This window comes from Phyllobates terribilis, unplaced genomic scaffold (assembly GCF_046119375.1).
Source record: "Phyllobates terribilis strain yellow unplaced genomic scaffold, ASM4611937v1 Scaffold_1__5_contigs__length_1240528914, whole genome shotgun sequence".
NCBI classification, from domain to species: Eukaryota; Metazoa; Chordata; class Amphibia; order Anura; family Dendrobatidae; genus Phyllobates; species Phyllobates terribilis.
The window spans coordinates 598,630,524-598,648,045 of record NW_027362761.1 but is presented as its reverse complement, the minus strand read 5'-3'; the positions used below and the strand labels follow the sequence as shown (position 1 = coordinate 598,648,045).

General features: G+C 47.8%; 1 protein-coding gene and 1 pseudogene across 1 annotated transcript; both read left to right on the top strand.

The window, feature by feature from the left end:
• Positions 1-15,817, top strand: part of LOC141274535 (uncharacterized) — a 38,284-nt pseudogene extending 22,467 nt beyond the window's left edge.
• Positions 3,097-8,298, top strand: LOC141272185 (oocyte zinc finger protein XlCOF29-like). The gene is made up of 3 exons (XM_073682577.1): positions 3,097-3,252; positions 7,419-7,521; positions 7,953-8,298. Exons 2-3 carry the CDS (start codon positions 7,444-7,446, stop codon positions 8,175-8,177), a joined length of 303 nt encoding a protein of 100 aa, XP_073538678.1. The 5' UTR covers positions 3,097-3,252; positions 7,419-7,443; the 3' UTR covers positions 8,178-8,298.
• Positions 15,818-17,522: the final 1,705 nt, after the last annotated feature.

Here is a 17,522-nt window from a genome sequence, read left to right as displayed (position 1 = left end):
CACACTCGCCTCCGCTCCCCACATTACACACACGGCTTCGCTCCCCACATTACACACACGGCTCCGCTCCGCACATTACACACACGGCTCCGCTCCCCACATTACACACACGGCTCCGCACATTACACGCTCGGCTCCGCTCATTACACGCTCGGCTCCGCACGTTACACACTCGGCTCCGCACATTACACACTCGGCTCCGCTCCGCACATTACACACTCGGCTCTGCTCCGCACATTACACACTCGGCTCCGCTCCGCACATTACACACTCGGCTCCGCTCCGCACATTACACACTCGGCTCCGCTCCCCACATTACACGCTCGGCTCCGCACGTTACACACTCGGCTCCACTCCGCACATTACACACACGGCTCCGCACATTACACGCTCCGCTCCGCACATTACACGCTCGGCTCCGCACGTTACACACTCGGCTCCGCTCCGCACATTACACACACGGCTCCGCACATTACACACTCGGCTCCGCTCCGCACATTACACGCTCGGCTCCGCACGTTACACACTCGGCTCCACTCCGCACATTACACACACGGCTCCGCACATTACACGCTCGGCTCCGCACGTTACACACACGGCTCCGCACATTACACGCTCCGCTCCGCACATTACACACTCGGCTCCGCTCCGCACATTACACACTCGGCTCCGCTCCGCACATTACACACACGGCTCCGCTCCCCACAACACATTACACACACGGCTCCGCTCCCCACATTACACACACGGTTCCGCACATTACACGCTCGGCTCCGCTCCGCACATTACACGCTCAGCTCCGCACGTTACACACTCGGCTCCGCACATTACACACTCGGCTCCGCTCCGCACATTACACACTCGGCTCTGTCCGCACATTACACACTCGGCTCCGCTCCGCACATTACACACACGGCTCCGCTCCCCACATTACACACACGGCTCCGCACGTTACACACTCGGCTCCACTCCGCACATTACACGCTCCGCTCCGCACATTACACACTCGGCTCCGCTCATTACACACTCGACTCCGCTCCGCACATTACACACTCGGCTCCGCTCCGCACATTACACGCTCGGCTCCGCTCCGCACATTACACGCTCGGCTCCGCTCCGCACATTACACGCTCGGCTCCGCTCCGCACATTACACGCTCGGCTCCGCTCCGCACATTACACACTCGGTTTTGCTCCGCACATTACACGCTCGGCTCCGCTCCGCACATTACACACTCGGCTCCGCTCCGCACATTACACACTCGGCTCCGCTCCGCACATTACACACACGGCTCCGCTCCCCACATTACACACACGGCTCCGCACATTACACGCTCGGCTCCGCTCATTACACGCTCGGCTCCGCACGTTACACACTCGGCTCCGCACATTACACACTCGGCTCCGCTCCGCACATTACACACTCGGCTCTGCTCCGCACATTACACACTCGGCTCCGCTCCGCACATTACACACTCGGCTCCGCTCCGCACATTACACACTCGGCTCCGCTCCCCACATTACACGCTCGGCTCCGCACGTTACACACTCGGCTCCACTCCGCACATTACACACACGGCTCCGCACATTACACGCTCCGCTCCGCACATTACACGCTCGGCTCCGCACGTTACACACTCGGCTCCGCTCCGCACATTACACACACGGCTCCGCACATTACACACTCGGCTTCGCTCCGCCCATTACACACTCGGCTCCGCTCCGCACATTACACGCTCGGCTCCGCACGTTACACACTCGGCTCCACTCCGCACATTACACACACGGCTCCGCACATTACACGCTCGGCTCCGCACATTACACGCTCCGCTCCGCACATTACACACTCGGCTCCGCTCCGCACATTACACACTCGGCTCCGCTCCGCACATTACACACACGGCTCCGCTCCCCACAACACATTACACACACGGCTCCGCTCCCCACATTACACACACGGTTCCGCACATTACACGCTCGGCTCCGCTCCGCACATTACACGCTCAGCTCCGCACGTTACACACTCGGCTCCGCACATTACACACTCGGCTCCGCTCCGCACATTACACACTCGGCTCTGTCCGCACATTACACACTCGGCTCCGCTCCGCACATTACACACACGGCTCCGCTCCCCACATTACACACACGGCTCCGCTCCCCACATTACACACACGGCTCCGCACGTTACACACTCGGCTCCACTCCGCACATTACACGCTCCGCTCCGCACATTACACACTCGGCTCCGCTCATTACACACTCGACTCCGCTCCGCACATTACACACTCGGCTCCGCTCCGCACATTACACGCTCGGCTCCGCTCCGCACATTACACGCTCGGCTCCGCTCCGCACATTACACGCTCGGCTCCGCTCCGCACATTACACGCTCGGCTCCGCTCCGCACATTACACGCTCGGCTCCGCTCCGCACATTACACGCTCGGCTCCGCTCCGCACATTACACACTCGGTTTTGCTCCGCACATTACACGCTCGGCTCCGCTCCGCACATTACACACTCGGCTCCGCTCCGCACATTACACACTCGGCTCCGCTCCGCACATTACACACTTGGCTCCGCTCCGCACATTACACACTCGGCTCCGCTCCGCACATTACACACTCGGCTCGGCTCCGCACATTACACACTCGGCTCTGCTCCGCACATTACACACTCGGCTCCGCACATTACACACTCGGCTCGGCTCCGCACATTACACACTCGGCTCCGCTCCGCACATTACACACTCGGCTCCGCTCCGCACATTACACGCTCGGCTCCGCTCCGTACATTACACGCTCGGCTCCGCTCCGCACATTACACGCTCGGCTCCGCTCCGTACATTACACGCTCGGCTCCGCTCCCCACATTACACGCTCGGCTCCGCTCCGCACATTACACACTCGGCTCCGCACATTACACACTCGGCTCGGCTCCGCACATTACACACTCGGCTCCGCTCCGCACATTACACACTCGGCTCCGCACATTACACACTCGGCTCCGCTCCGCACATTACACACTCGGCTCCGCTCCGCACATTACACACTCGGCTCCGCTCCGCACATTACACACTCGGCTCTGCTCCGTCCTCCTCTATAATACTATACATCATCCAGCACAGCAGAGTCCTGCAGACACTGAGCAGAGAACCCTGGAGCTCCGCCCCTGATCATGTGACTGATCACATGACGGTGACGTCACACAGGTCCTGGCAGCACACGGCGGTGCGGGCTCTGCAGGTGGAGGTGTGTGTGTGTGACCCTACACTGTATATGGGGGAGAGAGAGTGACAGACCCCTCACTACACATGGGGGAGAGAGAGCGATAGACCGTGCACTACACATGGAGGAGAGAGAGTGACAGACCACGCACTACACATGGAGGAGAGAGAGCGACAGACCCTGCACTACACATGAGGGAGAGAGAGCGACAGACCCTGCACTACACATGGAGGAGAGAGAGCGACAGACCCCGCACTACACATGGAGGAGAGAGAGCGACAGACCCTGCACTACACATGGAGGAGAGAGAGCGACAGACCCCGCACTACACATGGGGGAGAGAGAGCGACAGACCCCGCACTACACATGGAGGAGAGAGAGTGACAGACCCTGCACTACACATGGAGGAGAGAGAGCGACAGACCCCGCACTACACATGGAGGAGAGAGAGCGACAGACCCCGCACTACACATGGGAGAGAGAGCGACAGACCCTGCACATGGAGGAGAGAGCGACAGACCCCGCACTACACATGGAGGAGAGAGAGCGACAGACCCCGCGCTACACATGGGGCAGAGAGAGCGACAGACCCCTCGCTACACATGGAGGAGAGAGAGCGACAGACCCCGCACTACACATGGGGGAGAGAGAGCGACAGACCCCGCACTACACATGGAGGAGGGAGAGCGACAGACCCCGCACTACACATGGGGGAGAGAGAGCGACAGACCCCGCACTACACATGGGGGAGAGAGAGCGACAGACCCCGCACTACACATGGGGGAGAGAGAGCGACAGACCCCGCACTACACATGGAGGAGAGAGAGCGACAGACCCCGCACTACACATGGAGGAGAGAGAGCGACAGACCCTGCACTACACATGGGGGAGAGAGAGTGACAGACCCTGCGCTACACATGGAGGAGAGAGAGCAACAGACCCTGCACTACACATGGAGGAGAGAGCGACAGACCCTGCGCTACACCTGGAGGAGAGAGAGCGACAGACCCTGCGCTACACCTGGAGGAGAGAGAGCGACAGACCCTGCGCTACACCTGGAGGAGAGAGAGCGACAGACCCTGCGCTACACCTGGAGGAGAGAGAGCGACAGACCCTGCGCTACACCTGGAGGAGAGAGAGCGACAGACCCTGCACTACACATGGAGGAGGGAGAGCGACAGACCCTGCACTACACATGGAGGACAGAGAGCGACAGACCCTGCACTACACATGGGGGAGAGAGAGCGACAGACCCCCCCACTACACATGGAGGAGAGAGAGCGACAGACCCTGCACTACACATGGGGGAGAGAGAGCGACAGACCCTGCACTACACATGGGGGAGAGAGAGCGACAGAGCTCACAATCCACATACAGTTAGGTCCATATATATTTGGACAGAGACATTTTTCTAATTTTGGTTCTAGACATTACCACAATGAATTTTAAACAAAACAATTCAGATGCAGTTGAAGTTCAGACTTTCAGCTTTCATTTGAGGGTGTCCACATTAAAATTGCATGAAGGGTTTAGGAGTTTCAGCTCCTTAACATGTGCCACCCTGTTTTTAAAGGGACCAAAAGTAATTGGACAATTGACTCCAAGGCTATTTCATGGACAGGTGTGGGCAATCCCTTCATTATGTCATTCTCAATTAAGCAGATAAAAGGCCTGGAGTTGATTTGAGGTGTGGTGCTTGCATTTGGAAGGTTTTGCTATGAAGTAAACATGCGGTCAAAGGAGCTCTGCATGCAGGTGAAACAAGCCATCCTTAAGCTGCAAAAACAGAAGGAAAAAAAACATCCTAGAAATTGCTACAATATTAGGAGTGGCAAAATCTACAGTTTGGTACATCCTGAGAAAGAAAGCACTGGTGAACTCATCAATGCAAAAAGACCTGGGCGTCCACGGAAGACAACAGTGGTGGATGATCGCAGAATAATCTCCATGGTGAAGAGAAACCCCTTCACAGCAGCCAACCAAGTGAACAACACTCTCCAGGAGGTAGGTGTATCAATATCCAAATCTACCATAAAGAGAAGACTGCATGAAAGTAAATACAGAGGGTTCACTGCACGGTGCAAGCCACTCATAAGCATCAAGAAGAAAAAGCCTAGACTGGACTTTGCTAAAAAACATCTAAAAAAGCCAGCACAGTTTTGGAAGAACATTCTTTGGACAGATGAAACCAAGATCAACCTGTACCAGAATGATGGAAAGAGAAAAGTATGACGAAGGCGTGGTACAGCTCATGATCCAAAGCATACCACATCATCTGTAAAACACGGCGGAGGCAGTGTGATGGCTTGAGCATGCATGGCTGCCAGTGACACTGGGTCACTAGTGTTTATTGATGATGTGACACAGGACAGAAGCAGCCGAATGAATTCTGATGTATTCAGAGCCATACTGTGTGCTCAGATCCAGCCAAATGCAGCCAAACTGATTGGTCGTCGTTTCATACTACAGATGGACAATGACCCAAAACATAAAGCCAAAGCAATCCAGGAGTTTATTAAAGCAAAGAAGTGGAATATTCTTGAATGGCCAAGTCAGTCACCTGATCTCAACCCAATTGAGCATGCATTTCACTTGTTAAAGACTAAACTTCAGACAGAAAGGCCCACAAACAAACAGCAACTGAAAACCACCGCAGTGAAGGCCTGGCCGAGCATCAAAAAGGAGGAAAAACAGCGTCTGGTGATGTCCATGAGTTCAAGACTTCAGGCAGTCATTGCCAACAAAGGGTTTTCAACCAAGTACTAGACATGAACATTTTATTTACAATTATTTAATCTGTCCAATTACTTTTGGTCCCTTCTAAAAACAGGGTGGCACATGTTAAGGAGCTGAAACTCCTAAACCCTTCATCCAATTTTAATGTGGATACCCTCAAATGAAAGCTGAAAGTCTGAACTTCAACTGCATCTGAATTGTTTTGTTTAAAATTCATTGTGGTAATGTCTAGAACCAAAATTAGAAAAATGTTGTCTCTGTCCAAATATATATGGACCTAACTGTAGACGTCTCCATTAATGACCCGGCGCTGTCAGTGCAGGGAGGAATCTTTCTATTACAGGACATTGTTGCAGTCTCTTGATGGCAGCGCTGTCTCTTTCCTTTGTTGTGTGCAGTATCGGTGCAGGACATGGACACGATGCGACATATACTGAGTGGAGGGATAGAAGTGTCCGGGGGGTTTTGTATCAGGGTCCGGAGGTTGTACGTTATTAATATTCTCCATGTGACATAATATCCTGTATGATCAGTAACATTGTGCCTTATTATATAGTTCTGTGGTTTCCGGTGTGACTTTGTGTAGATCTTTAGTTCTCAGAATGCCTGACCTGGATTACACAGGACGTGCTGTCACTTGTAGTTCTGCAGCAGAAGTAGAGCAGGGTCAGTTGTGCTGTCCTGACCCCGGCGGCCTCCACATTACCGGTTATGTCCCCCCTCTAATGTCTCATGTCCGTCAGGTTTATGATTAACTCCTTTATAGCCAGACAATTCTAGGACTGATGGAGAAAGTGTTTGAGTCCCCCATCTCCGCAGTCGCCTCTTCTGATCCTGTTTTACTAACGAGATCGAGCCCGGCGCTCGTCTACAAAGTGATCGAGATAAAAAACACAAGATGGGAACAAAATGAGCAAATACTTTGCTGTAAGAAAGGACGTGATAGTGATAGTGTGTATAAGTAACCCGACGTAGAAACCACTGTGATCAAAACAGCGTAAAACCCACCGCGACCGCGAGAAGGTCCCCAATCAGGATGTCCTATTCTCTAATATTAAAACCTCACCTAGTGTCAAACGACACCAATGTAGATGGGGGAGGGGAGGAGGCGGGGGAGGGGGATACACAGGGAATTCCAGTATATATGCAATAAACATTGTGTCTCGGCCTCTTGGAGTTCTGTCTGCTCCTCTGTGTTATGAATCTGCACAAGACATATTTTATCACACATTACAGATTAGCAGATAATATAATGAGCCGAACAACAGTCATCAGTTTTTCTGTTAGTCTATTTCATAAATCTCCCACTTTGTGACTCTGATTGCTTTCTCTCAGTGTTAAAGACAAATGTTTTTAAAAAAGAAAACAAAAAAAAAATTAACACTTTGTAAATTCCCCGGCACTTCCACACTTTTGTTGCTTTTTTTTAACATCTCATTTTCTTTATAATAAAGGATCTTCTGTTGTGACCCATGAAAGATGAATAAGGACAGAGACAAGATGGCGGAGAGGATAATAAACCTCACCCTGGAGATAATCTTCCATCTTACCAGAGAGGTGAGAGGTTGTGATGTCATCACATGACATCATTATCTATGGGAATAACAGAGGATATGATCGGAGAGGTGAGAGGTTGTGATGTCATCATTATCTATGGGAATAACAGGTGATATGACCGGAGAGGTGAGAGGTTCTGATGTCATCACATCACATCATTATCTATAGGAATAACAGAGGATATGATCGGAGAGGTGAGAGGTTGTGATGTCATCATTATCTATGGGAATAACAGGTGATATGACCGGAGAGGTGAGAGGTTCTGATGTCATCACATGACATCATTATCACAGATGATATGACCGGAGAGGTGAGAGGTTGTGATGTCATCACATGACATCATTATCTATGGGAATAACAGGTGATATGATCGGAGAGGTGATGGACTCTGGAAATGTCTGTAGTGATATTATTAATGTCTCCACACTCAGGATTACACAGTAGTGATGAAGACCTCTAGTGATCCCTGTCAGGCCCCTGTGTCTGAAGGACGGGGAGGAACCCTGAGCCCAATCCCGGGGCCTCCACCTCACCCCCGGATACATGAGGACATCAATGACCAGAAGATCCTAGAACTCACCAACAAGATGATTGAGCTGCTGACTGGAGAGGTGACACTGCTGGGAATGCTGGGACATTATACCGGACGGCACTGAAGGATTCTGGGTGATGACGGCATCATTGTGTGTGTCAGGTTCCTATAAGTTGTCAGGACGTCACCGTCTATTTCTCCATGGAGGAGTGGGAGTATCTAGAAGGACACAAGGATCGGTACCAGGAGGTGATGATGGAGTAGCACCGGCCCCGCACATCACCAGGTAATAGACAGGACTAAATCCACACGGCCTATAATTCTCTGTATGTAATAATGATGTCAGTCCTGTCTGTGTCTCCTGCAGGTCTCTCCAGTAAGAGGACAACCCCAGAGAGATGTCCCGCTCCTCCTCCTGCACAGGACCATCAGGTAGATGGAGATCTCCCCTATGATGTGTAGACGGCTGTGACCTCCTTGTGTTCAGTCTTGTCTTCTCCTCCAGTATTAGATGTTTTATACTTGTGTAATGAGAGCGGTGGAGACGGCAGGATCACAGCTGATCACAGACATGTCCGGATCTTCTCACCATTATTCCCGGGGACTTCTCCAATCATCGGGGACTTTTACAATATTTGTTTTGCAGCTTTTGGATCCGGATAAAGATCTGAACAATATTAATGCTCCAGAGAGAAATGTGAGGGGCGATCAGCGGTGTAAAGAGGAGACTCCTACAGATAACCGCCCAGGTGAGTGGTGACCGCGGGATAAGAAGAGAAGTCACAGATTCCTCTCTGTCACCGAATACAAATTTTTTTTATGCTCTTCGCTCTATCCGGTTTTCAGTAGTGTATTTTCCCTTCCTCCTTCACCCGTCATAAAAATACAAATTAAATATCAAAGAATCTGTGATACCGGTGCAGGCGATAACATGGGGTGTGCAGTTATATTATAGATGAAAAATCCAGCTGGAGATGAATTCTGCCCGTGTGAACGAGGTCTAGATCAGTTTCCTATTATCCGCTATCAGTACTGATGAGGTAAAGGTATTTGCCAAATTTAGGGACTAAGAAACCATTAGCTCCTATTAACCTCAGTGTGTGACAGAATATAGAACATGGAGACGTCCCCCCAAATAACAGGAGAGGATGGGAGATTACAGCTCTGAGTGTCAGTAATGCAGCTCACCTGGGACTCGCGAGAGACAGAGATGGTAGATCGTCATTATCACATAACAAACCTCATAGTTACATGAAAGACAAGTGTCATCTCTTAGATATAACCCATTGTGTCCTGGTAGGATGTCTGGGGCTCAGCAATTTAATCATATAGGGAAAATACACTGCTCAAAAAAATAAAGGTAACACTGAAATACCACATCCTAGATCTGAATGAATGAAATATTCTCATTGAATACTTTGTTCTGTACAAAGTTGAATGTGCTGACAACAAAATCACACAAAAATCATCAATGGAAATCACATTTATTAACCAATGGAGGCCTGGATTTGGAGTCACCCCCAAAATTAAAGTGGAAAAACACTACAGGCTGATCCAACTTTGATGTAATGTCCTTAAAACAAGTCAAAATGAGGCTGAGTATTGTGTGTGGCCTCCACGTGCCTGTATGACCTCCCTACAACGCCTGGGCATGCTCCTGATGAGGCTGAGTATTGTGTGTGGCCTCCACGTGCCTGTATGACCTCCCTACAACGCCTGGGCATGCTCCTGATGAGGCTCAGTATTGTGTGTGGCCTCCACGTGCCTGTATGACCTCCCTACAATGCCTGGGCATGCTCCTGATGAGGTTGAGTATTGTGTGTGGCCTCCACGTGCCTATATGACCTCCCTACAATGCCTGGGCATGCTCCTGATGAGGCTGAGTATTGTGTGTAGCCTCCACGTGCCTGTATGACCTCCCTACAACGCCTGGGCATGCTCCTGATGAGGTTGAGTATTGTGTGTGGCCTCCACGTGCCTGTATGACCTCCCTACAACGCCTGGGCATGCTCCTGATGAGGCTGAGTATTGTGTGTAGCCTCCACGTGCCTGTATGACCTCCCTACAACGCCTGGGCATGCTCCTGATGAGGTTGCGGATGGTCTCCTGTGGGATCTCCTCCCAGACCTGGACTAAATCATCCGCCAACTCCTGTACAGTCTGTGCTGCAACGTGACGTTGGTGGATGGAGCGAGACACGATGTCCCAGATGTGCTCAATCGGATTCAGGTCTGGGGAACGGGCGGCCAGTCAATAGCTTCAATGCCTTCATCTTGCAGGAACTGCTGACACACTCCAGCCACATGAGGTCTGGCATTGTCCTGCATTAGGAGGAACCCAGGGCCAACCGCACCAGCATATGGTCTCACAAGGGGTCTGAGGATCTCATCTCGGTACCTAATGGCAGTCAGGCTACCTCTGGCAAGCACATGGAGGGCTGTGCGGCCCTCCAAAGAAATGCCACCCCACACCATTACTGACCCACTGCCAAACCTGTCATGCTCAAGGATGTTGCAGGCAGCAGATCGCTCTCCACCGCGTCTCCAGACTCTGTCACGTCTGTCACATGTGCTCAGTGTGAACCTGCTTTCATCTGTGAAGAGCACAGGGCACCAGTGGCAACTTTGCCAATCCTGATGTTCTGTGGCAAATGCCAAGCGTCCTGCACAGTGTTGGGCTGTGAGCACAACCCCCATCTCTGGACGTTGGGCCCTCATACCACCCTAATGGAGTCGGTTTCTAACCGTTTGTGCAGACACATACCCATTTGTGGCCTGCTGGAGGTCATTTTGCAGGGCTCTGGCAGTGCTCCTCCTGTTCCTCCTTGCACAAAGGCGGAGGTAGCGGTCCTTCTGCTGGGTTATTGCCCTCCTACGGTCCCCTCCACGTCTCCTGGTGTACTGGCCTGTCTCCTGGTAGCGCCTCCAGCCTCTGGACACTACGCTGACAGACACAGCAAACCTTCTTGCCACAGCTCGCATTGATGTGCCATCTTGGATGAGCTGCACTACCTGAGCAACTTCTGTGGGTTGTAGAGTCTGTCTCGTGCTACCACGAGTGTGAAAGCACAACCAACATTCAAAAGTGACCAAAACATCAGCCAGAAAGCATTGGTACTGAGATGTGGTCTGTGGTCCCCACCTGCAGAAGCACTCCTTTATTGAGGGTGTCTTGATAATTGCCAATAGTTTCCATCTATTGTCTATTCCATTTGCACAATAGCATGTGAAATTAATTGTCAATCAGTGTTGCTTCCTAAGTGGACAGTTTGATTTCACAGAAGTTTGATTTACTTGGAGTTATATTCTGTTGTTTAAGTGTTCCCTTTATTTTTTTGAGCAGTGTATATATTCTTGTACCAATTTAATCATGAAATTCTTGAACGATTGTTCCACTAAAGTAATTTCATCAGGGAAATGTGCAGGATACGAGTTTAAATATAGGGAAAAGGATAAAATATTTCTATATATTTTTTTTGGGGGGGAGAAAAATTTACAGGTTTTATTTTTTTTTTCACAAGGCGCTAAAATATCTGCTTGGTTGTACATTTCTGTTGCGGATTCTGCCATCCGTATAGAATCTTTAGACACTCTTAAAGTCTTATTCCTCTTATGTCGCCTTCTATAAGGTAGATATGGATATTATTCTTCTGGTATCTTGTATGAGATTCTGGATATATTCAATATTATTAATTGTCTGTGTGATTTCAATTTTGCATTTTTGAAGAGTCGTATTGGTAATAAGATCATCGTTATCTGGGCACTGCAAGTGATCCTGCAGTCAGTGGTCTGAGTTTACCAGTGATTACCAGGTTTTAATGTTATATGGGTTAAAATTTACAAAATGTGTATTATTCTTTTGACAGATTATTCTAGTATTATACAGAATACATATGAAGAGCATCCCGTTATCCCAGATATACCCCCAGCGCTTCCCACCCAAGATCTGTCATCTGATGCTCTTAAACAAGTCCTATCTCCTGCTTCACCACCGAATGTGGAGCAAAATAAAAGTCACACGAAGGGTGTTCAACACCAAAGAGCTGGCAAAGGGGAGAAGCCATACTCATGTTCAGAATGTGGGAAATGTTTTACTCGGAAATCATATCTTGATAACCATATAAGAATTCACACAGGGGAGAAGCCTTTTTCTTGTACCATATGTGGAAAGTGTTTTAGACAAAATTCAGCTCTATTTATACATCAGAGAACTCACACTGGAAAACCATTTTCATGTCCAGAATGTGAGGAACGTTTTATCAATAAATCAAATCTTTTTCAACATCAGAAAACTCACACAGGGGAGAAGTCGTACTCCTGTTCAGAATGTGGGAAATCTTATACTCAGAAATCTCCGCTTGTTGCACATTTAAAAACTCACACAGGGGAGAAGACGTACTCATGTTCAGAATGTGAGAAATGCTTTACCCAGAAATCACATCTTCTTAGACATCAAAGAATTCACAAAGGGGAGAAGCCGTACTCATGTCCAGAATGTACAAAATGTTATACTGAGAAATCAGTGCTTGCTGCACATATAAAAACTCACACAGGGGTGAAGCCATATTCATGTCCAGAATGTACAAAATGTTATACTTATAAATCACAGCTTGCTGCACATATAAAAACTCACACAGGGGTGAAGCCGTATTCATGTTCAGAATGTGAGAAATATTTTAATCGGAAATCCCAGTTTATATTACATCAAAAATCTCACACTGGGGAGAAGCCATTCTCATGTCCAGAATGTGGAAAATATTATACTGAGAAATCACTATTTATTTCACATATGAAAACTCACACAGGGGAGAAACCATTTTCATGTTCAGAATGTGGGAAATGTTTTACCCGGAAATCATCTCTTGAAAACCATGAAAGAATTCACACAGAGGAGAAGCCATTTTCTTGTACCATATGTGGAAAGTGTTTTAGAGATAATTCAACTCTAATTGTACATCGGAGAACTCACACCGGAAAACCATTTTCATGTTCAGAATGTGAGAAATGTTTTATTCGGAAATCCCACCTTACTGTACATCTAAAATCTCACACCGGGGAGAAGCCATTCTCTTGTTCAGAATGTGGGAAATGTTTTGTTCACAAATTCGCTTTTATTAGACATCTGAGAATTCACACAAAGTAGAATCCATTTTCATGTAATCTATGTGGAAAGTGTTTTAAGCAAAAGTTACTTGTAATTGCACATCAAAAAAAAACTTACACCGAAAAAAATATATCCAGCTGCCAATTTTTTTTATAGACATCATAGAATTCACACACAGAGAAGCTGATGTTTTTTTTTAATTGTTTCAGTCAAATCCCATGAAGGACAACATCTACACGGAGTTTGTATGTTCTCCCCGTGTTTGCGTCTGTTTTCTCCCACACTCCAAAGACCTACTAATAGGGTGTGCAGATTGTGAGCCCTCATGGGGACAGTGATGTCTGATTGTAACTAAGGGATCGGTTTTGTGCTTCTAACACTTTACTGTTCATCTACAGTGGTGGGAAAAAGTGTTCGTTCCCTTCCTGATTTTTTATTCTTTTGCATGTTTGTCACTTAAATGTTTCAGATCACAAAACAAATTTAAATATTAGACAAAGATAACACAAGTAAATAAAAAAAATCAGTTTATAAATGAAGTTCTTTATTATTAAGGGAAAAAGAAATCCAAACCTACAGGGCCCTTTATGAAAATGTGATTGCCCCCTAAACCTAATAACTGGTTGGGCAATTAGCAGCAACAACTGCAATCAAGCGTTTGCGATAACTGGCAATGATTTTTTTACAACGCTTTGGAGGAATTTTGGCCGCTCATCTTTGCAAAAATCCACAGCATCTCTTAACGGATTAAGGTGGGACTTTAACTAGGCTACTCCAAAGTCTTAATTTTGTTTCTCTTAAGCCATTTAAAGGTGGACTTGCTGGTTTGTTTTTGACAAAGCTGTAGCTTCAGGTCACGAACAGATAGCCGGACATTCTCCTTTAGGATTTTTGGTAGGCAGCAGAATTCATTGTTCCATTTACCACAGCAAGTCTTCCAGGTCCTGAAGCAGCAAAACAGCCCCAGACCATCACACTACCACCACCATGTTTTACTGTTGGTATGATGTTCCTTTTCTGAAATGTTGTGTTACTTCTACGCCAGATCTAATGGGACATACACCTTCCAAAAACTTAAACTTTTGTCTTGTCAGTCCACAGAGTATTCTCCCAAAAGTGTTATGTTCATTTTGCTCAGCAGTAGTTTTCGTCTTGAAACTCTGCCATACATACCATTATTGCCCAGTCTCTTTCTTATGGTGGAGTCATGAACACTGACCTTAACTGAGCCAAGTGAGACCTGCAGTTAATAATATTTTTATTTATATAGCGCCAACATATTCCACAGCTCTTTACAATTCAGACAATTTCCAGACATTATCGGCACTGTGCCCATTGGGGCTCACAATCTACATTCCCTATCAGTATGTCTTTGGAGTGTGGGAGAAAACCGGATAACCCGGGATAAACCCACGCAAACATGGGGAGAACATACAAACTCCTTGCAGATATTGTCCTTCGTGGGATTTGAACCCAGGACCCCAGCGCTGCAAGGCTGCAGTGCTAACCACTGATGCACTGTGCTGCCCTGTTGTTTGGATGTTCTTGTGGGGTCTATTGTGACCTCCTGGATGCGTCGTCGCTGCGTTCTTGGGGTAATTTTGGTCTGGGAAGTTTCACCACTGGTCCATGTTTTCTCCATTTGTGGATCGCTGGCATCTTAAAGCCTTAGAAATGGTTTTATAACCTTTTCCTGACTGATAGATCTCAATTACTTTGTTTCTCATTTGTTCCTAAATTTCTTTGGGTCGCAGCATGATGTCTAACTTTTGAGGATCTTATCGTCTACTTCAATTTGTCAGGCAGGTCCTATTTAAGTGATTTCTTGATAGAGAACAAGTGTGGCAGTAATCAGGCCTGTGTGTGGCTAGGGAAACTGAACCCAGCTTCCCCAAGACGTGATAAACCACAGTTAATTTATGTCTTGTGTGAGCTCTTCTGAATGGAACCCCGCCCACAACATTAAGCCATGCCCAGATGCCAGTTTCCAGAGCTGAAATCTCAGAGAGATCTTGATGTGACATCACAAGAAGTCAGGAGATTCTCAGGCAGAGATCAGATGATCAGAAGAGCAGATCAAGGTACAGACGGATTTGAGAAAGCAAAGTATTTTTTTTTTTCATATTGCAGACCTCTTCATCTCCGAAAGCAAAGTATTTACAAAAGAGCTCATCTATTGCAGTTAATTCACATGAAAAGTGTAAAGTTGTGACCAACCCCTTTTATAGAATATTTTGAATATTGTTCCTCTGTTATGGTCATTTCAAACAACATGTTCTCATTTAATAGTATTGGTGACGTTAGAGACAGACTCCGCTGATCTCTCCTTCATTAAATGGAAGTTAATACATTTTCAATATTCAGATTAAACTCTTTCTTGTCAGCCTGTGTGATGATTTCTGGGGTTTTGTTAATATATTTGTGCAACTACACAACATATTAAGAAAAACAGTGATTTAGCACAGACTTCTAGTTTGTAACTGAAGGACAAGTGGTCATCATGAGAACAGTATGTCACGGACATGTCGCGCACAATGTGGGAAAGATAAGTGCAACACGAAGGGAAGGGGGAGGAAGCCCAGACACTAGGGAAAGGGGGAGTGGAGACCCCTAGGCAGATCTAATAACACCCTGCCTCCCCTTCTGTCCCTATATTGGTTCCACACCAATCGCCAAACAGGAAACCTAAACCCTGTATATCCTTAGAGCTAGGCCCTGGATAGGAAAGGGGGGATGAGCACTGGTTAGTCCCCACTATAAACTAAAGACAACAAGGGAGACAAACAGAGGGGGAGAAACTTACCTCTCTGGAGTCTGCTCAAGCTAACACCAAACGTCCTCCAAGGCACCAGAGAGGAAGTAAGCCGACTGCTAAAGCTCGAAGCGTTCACAACAGAAGATGTGAATATGATCGGCACCTCCCTGGAGCAAACAAAGTATTTAAACATCCTAGGGTGTGTCAAACAGAGCAGGAGGGAGGTTGCTTCTGAGTCCTAAAGTAAGGATTAAGAAGGCGTCTGCAATGCAAAACTAAGTGACTGTCTGTAGCATTTGACACACCCATGACAGGCCATTTCTCCCCGCTTTATATAGCACATGAAGAGATCACAGTTAAATAGATGAAATGTTTTCAGTCTCAGTGTGACCTCAGGCTTCTCCTCTTAGCCTGGATCACCCCTTTCATTTGAGATGGGTAAGGCTATGTGCCCACTATGCAGAAATGCTCCGGATTTTTTCCTGAGCGTTTCTGCATCTCCCTGGCAGAAAAAAACGCATGCGGATTGTACATGTGGATTGTACATGTGGATTGTACATGCACTTTCCTGCCAGGGACATGCGGATGTGAAGCGTTCTTCACTTGCATTTCCGCATGCGGGTTGTCAAGCGCTTTCCAAGCGATTTTAGCATCACTTGGAAAGTGCTTGTCAACTTGGTCACACTATATAAATCCATGCAAACAGCATGGATTTATATAGTGTGACCCGAGAGAATGTCAAAAAAGAAAAAATAAACCTATACTTACCTTCCGATGGCCCCCGAGACTTGCTGCGCTCCTGTGCTGGCTGCCGGCAGATCGCGGTACACTGCACTGAAGGACCTGCCATCACATGACTGACGTCAGCGCAGGTCCTTCAGTCCTGCGCGATCTGTAGGCAAGCACAGGGAAGGAGTCCGGGGGCCGTCGGAAGGTGAATATAATCTTTATTTTTTATTTTATTCTTTTTTTTACAGCTTTTAGGGTACCTGGGTGAGAGTCTCCTGTCCTCTACACCCGGGTACCATCCGCACATTAGAATGCGCCAATTACGCAAGTACAGATGCAGTCTTGCGGAATTGGCGCGTTCTAATGCAAGTCAATGGCTGCGAAAACGCAGCGCTTCCGCAAAATAATTGGTAGTGCTGCGTTTTTTTCCGCAATGATAATCCGCAGCGCAAATTTCCGCAGCATGTGCACAGCACATGCGGATTATCATTGGGGGACATGGCAGACCTTCTACCATGCGTCTTTTAAGCGTTTCTGCAGCGTTTTTGCCGCTGTGGAAACGCTTAAAAAATGCATCGTGGGCACACAGCCTTATAGAGGAATTTCTGCTGGCAGCCCAGTAAAATATTACATTTAATTAACTGGGATCTGTTTATGTGGTTTATAAAATATATGATGCAAGCAAAATGCCAAAGTGGAGGGCACAGTGTGCAGGGGCATTTGCCCCATGTAGTTCAATCACACTCCCATCACCCACATTTTATCCATAACAATAATGGCCAATTGCCTTTAGATACAGAGCACTGCTGCAAATTCTGCTTCTGTGTATTTATACCATTGTCACTATTTCACATGCAAATATGCAGTTAATAGCGTTCTGAA

Excerpts from the sequence above, each read along its gene's own strand:
- LOC141272185 (XM_073682577.1), top strand. The coding sequence starts at position 7,444 with ATGAATAAGGACAGAGACAAGATGGCGGAGAGGATAATAAACCTCACC. Across the intron at positions 7,522-7,952 it reads TCTTCCATCTTACCAGAGAG|GATTACACAGTAGTGATGAA; the intron begins GTGAGAGGTTGT and ends CTCCACACTCAG.